This window comes from Odocoileus virginianus, chromosome 13, assembly GCF_023699985.2.
Source record: "Odocoileus virginianus isolate 20LAN1187 ecotype Illinois chromosome 13, Ovbor_1.2, whole genome shotgun sequence".
Classification (NCBI taxonomy): domain Eukaryota; kingdom Metazoa; phylum Chordata; class Mammalia; order Artiodactyla; family Cervidae; genus Odocoileus; species Odocoileus virginianus.
In genome coordinates this window covers 20,370,633-20,373,314 of record NC_069686.1, presented here as the reverse complement: position 1 = coordinate 20,373,314, position 2,682 = coordinate 20,370,633, and the positions used below count along the sequence as shown (strand labels likewise).

Sequence of the window (2,682 nt, the reverse complement as noted above, 5' to 3'; positions counted from 1 at the left end):
CAAATCCACAAATTGAAGGAAGTAATAATTCCTGAAAGTGAAAGAGGAGAGTGAAAAAGTTGGTTTAAAGCTCATTACATTGTCTACAAAGGTCCATCTAGTCAAGGCTATGGTTTTTCCAGTAGTATAGTTTTTCCTGAAATGGGTTGCCATTTCCTACTCCAGAAGATCTTCCTGACCCAGGGATAAAACTCTCCTCTCCTCTTTTGCAGGCAGATTCTCTACTGCTGAGCCCACCTGGGAAGCCCCTACCTTAGTACATTATAAGCCAAATGGAGACCAGTGGAACTACAAGCCATGAACATGACTAATATTGGTGTTAGGCAGGACAACATTTTTTTAAATAGTAAACAAATGCAATTTTGGTCTTCTAACTGGTAGTAATTCTAGTTTCCCTGAGGCTACCTAGCCTAGAATAAGGAAACCAATTAAACTGCTCCCTCAGCTCACAAAAGAGACAGTCTGAAAACAAAAGCAAAGGATCTGAGTTACAAGTCCTTGAGAAAATACAGTGATTAATTTATTTTGAAATGCAACAGGACTTGACTTGCAAGATTTCAGCTAAAACTTAAAAGACTAATCAAAGAATTTTGTGATACCCATACCAATGGTTCCATACTGAAAGAAAGGGCATCTTTTTACCCCTAGAAGGATAAAAGATCTTTCTAGGTTGGGACAAGATGGGAAGTTAAAATTGCAAGTGAAGAGTCTGTTCCTTGGTTCCCTCCTCCTTTCACCCAGAATGAAATTCAGGTAGTCCTAGACTTTTCTGGCCATTCTTAGATGATAAAAACCCCAAATGGTCACATTGAGTTGCAAACAAAGTCTCAAAAGGAATATGAAAGTATGAAATCTCAAGTAACTACCAAAACATTAAATTTAACTTCTCCCCTCTTCCAACTGAGGTCTTTTTAGGTAAGTCAACCAGAGACTGGAATATGATTTCATTTCTCCACCTTACGCTTCTACTCCTTCTCACTTATGTCTTATTTTGCTATGTGTTATTCAACTTCTCAAGGGTCAAAGCAGGAGGAGAGAAGGAAATGGGGAGCAGGAAGGGAGAACAGGAAAGTTATTAGCTAATTGAAACTGTCATTAAATGGTCCTTGCCCTCTGATCGGATAGATGTTTAAAGCTGGCTTTAAATGTATGGTCCCTTTTAGGACTCCCTCTAGAAATCCTCCCTGGAAACATTCTCTTTTGTTTCTAGTCCTAGTGGATGCATCTCTCCCACCCTCCCCCCACCCTGCTAGTTGCTCCCCCTTGACATTCCACAGTCCATTCTCTCCCTTGGGTTCCCATCATTCAGTCCAGGCTTGGGATTTCAAAGAGCCTCGGTTCAGTTCAGGCACTCAGTCATGACTCTTCTCGACCCCATGGACTGCAGCACACCAGGCCTCAGAGAGCCTCAGGCCTGTCTTTTCTCCCAATGATCACATCTGATTGAGAAAACACACAAACACATCCTTTGCTCCCACCTTGGATCAGCTGGATAGTCCACGTTCCTGTCTTTTACATTTTTCCCTCAAAAGTCAGACATCAGTTCACAGAGCTACACCCCACCCCACCCCACCCTCAACTATATGAATTTCATAGCAAGATTCCTGAGGAGCTCTTCCCACCAGATTTAGTTGAACAGAAAGGAGGCAGGGAGGGCTCACAACAGAGCTCTCTTCAAAGACATCCTCTATCCAATCCTTGCTTCCCATTTCCAACCCTATCCTTTAGAACTTGGATATGAAAAAGATTTAGAAACTTCCCTTGAAATTTTACAAATCCTCACAATCCACTCTGACATCTGGCATTTGTCATCTTAGGATCTTAGCTTAAATTTTCATTTATAACTTCCTTTCCAACCATAGCCCTGCAGGATGGCTCCCGCAAAGAAGGGTGGCAAGAAGAAGAAGGGCCGGTCCACCATCAACGAGGTGGTGACAAGAGAATACACCATCAACATTCACAAGCGCATCCATGGAGTGGGTTTCAAGAAGCGTGCCCCTAGGGCACTCAAAGAAATCCGGAAGTTTGCCATGAAAGAGATGGGAACTGCGGACGTGCGCATCGACAACAGGCTCAACAAAGCCGTCTGGGCTAAAGGAATCAGGAATGTCCCATACCAGATCTGTGTGCGGTTGTCCAGAAAACGTAATGAAGAGGAAGACTCGCCAAACAAGCTCTACACTCTGGTTACCTACGTGCCCGTCACCACCTTCAAAAATCTACAGACAGTCATTGTGGACGAGAACTAATTGCTGATGGTCCAATAAAGTTATTGAACTGCCAAAAAAAAAATTTTTTTTTTCATGTATAGATCCCGTTACAAGTGTTTTCTACTATCAGAGGGAATAAGGACTCATCAACAACATAGGTTCAGTTATGGAGAATAAAAGAAAGCTCAATTTTAACTCATTTAAGTTATCATTAAATGTTGGTCCAGCTTGATTCTTATTTACCCTCAGTACAATACATGCATGTCATAAGAGAGTCCTGAAAAACAGGACTCCTGTTTTTCTTCCCCCAAAAAACCCAATGGAAACAGAGCAACTCTGGCCAATAAAGGAAAACAATACAGTGAAGGGATAAACAAGTTGGCAACCATCTGCAAAAACTTCAAGTTTCCTTTCCCACGTCAATATCAGAAAACCTTTGTGTAGGGACTTCCCTGGTGGTCCAGTGACTAAG

The 2,682-nt window shown here is 42.1% G+C and overlaps 1 protein-coding gene across 1 annotated transcript; it reads left to right on the top strand.

Annotated features, from left to right (window-relative positions):
- The first annotated feature begins 1,867 nt into the window (after positions 1-1,867).
- LOC110129431 (large ribosomal subunit protein eL31-like) lies at positions 1,868-2,292 on the top strand. Its single transcript, XM_070475830.1, has one exon. It carries the CDS (start codon positions 1,872-1,874, stop codon positions 2,247-2,249), a length of 378 nt encoding a protein of 125 aa, XP_070331931.1. The 5' UTR covers positions 1,868-1,871; the 3' UTR covers positions 2,250-2,292.
- The last annotated feature ends 390 nt before the right edge of the window (positions 2,293-2,682 follow it).

What these genes read in the sequence shown, in the direction of transcription:
- LOC110129431 (XM_070475830.1), top strand. Translation starts at nt 1,872, where the DNA reads ATGGCTCCCGCAAAGAAGGGTGGCAAGAAGAAGAAGGGCCGGTCCACC.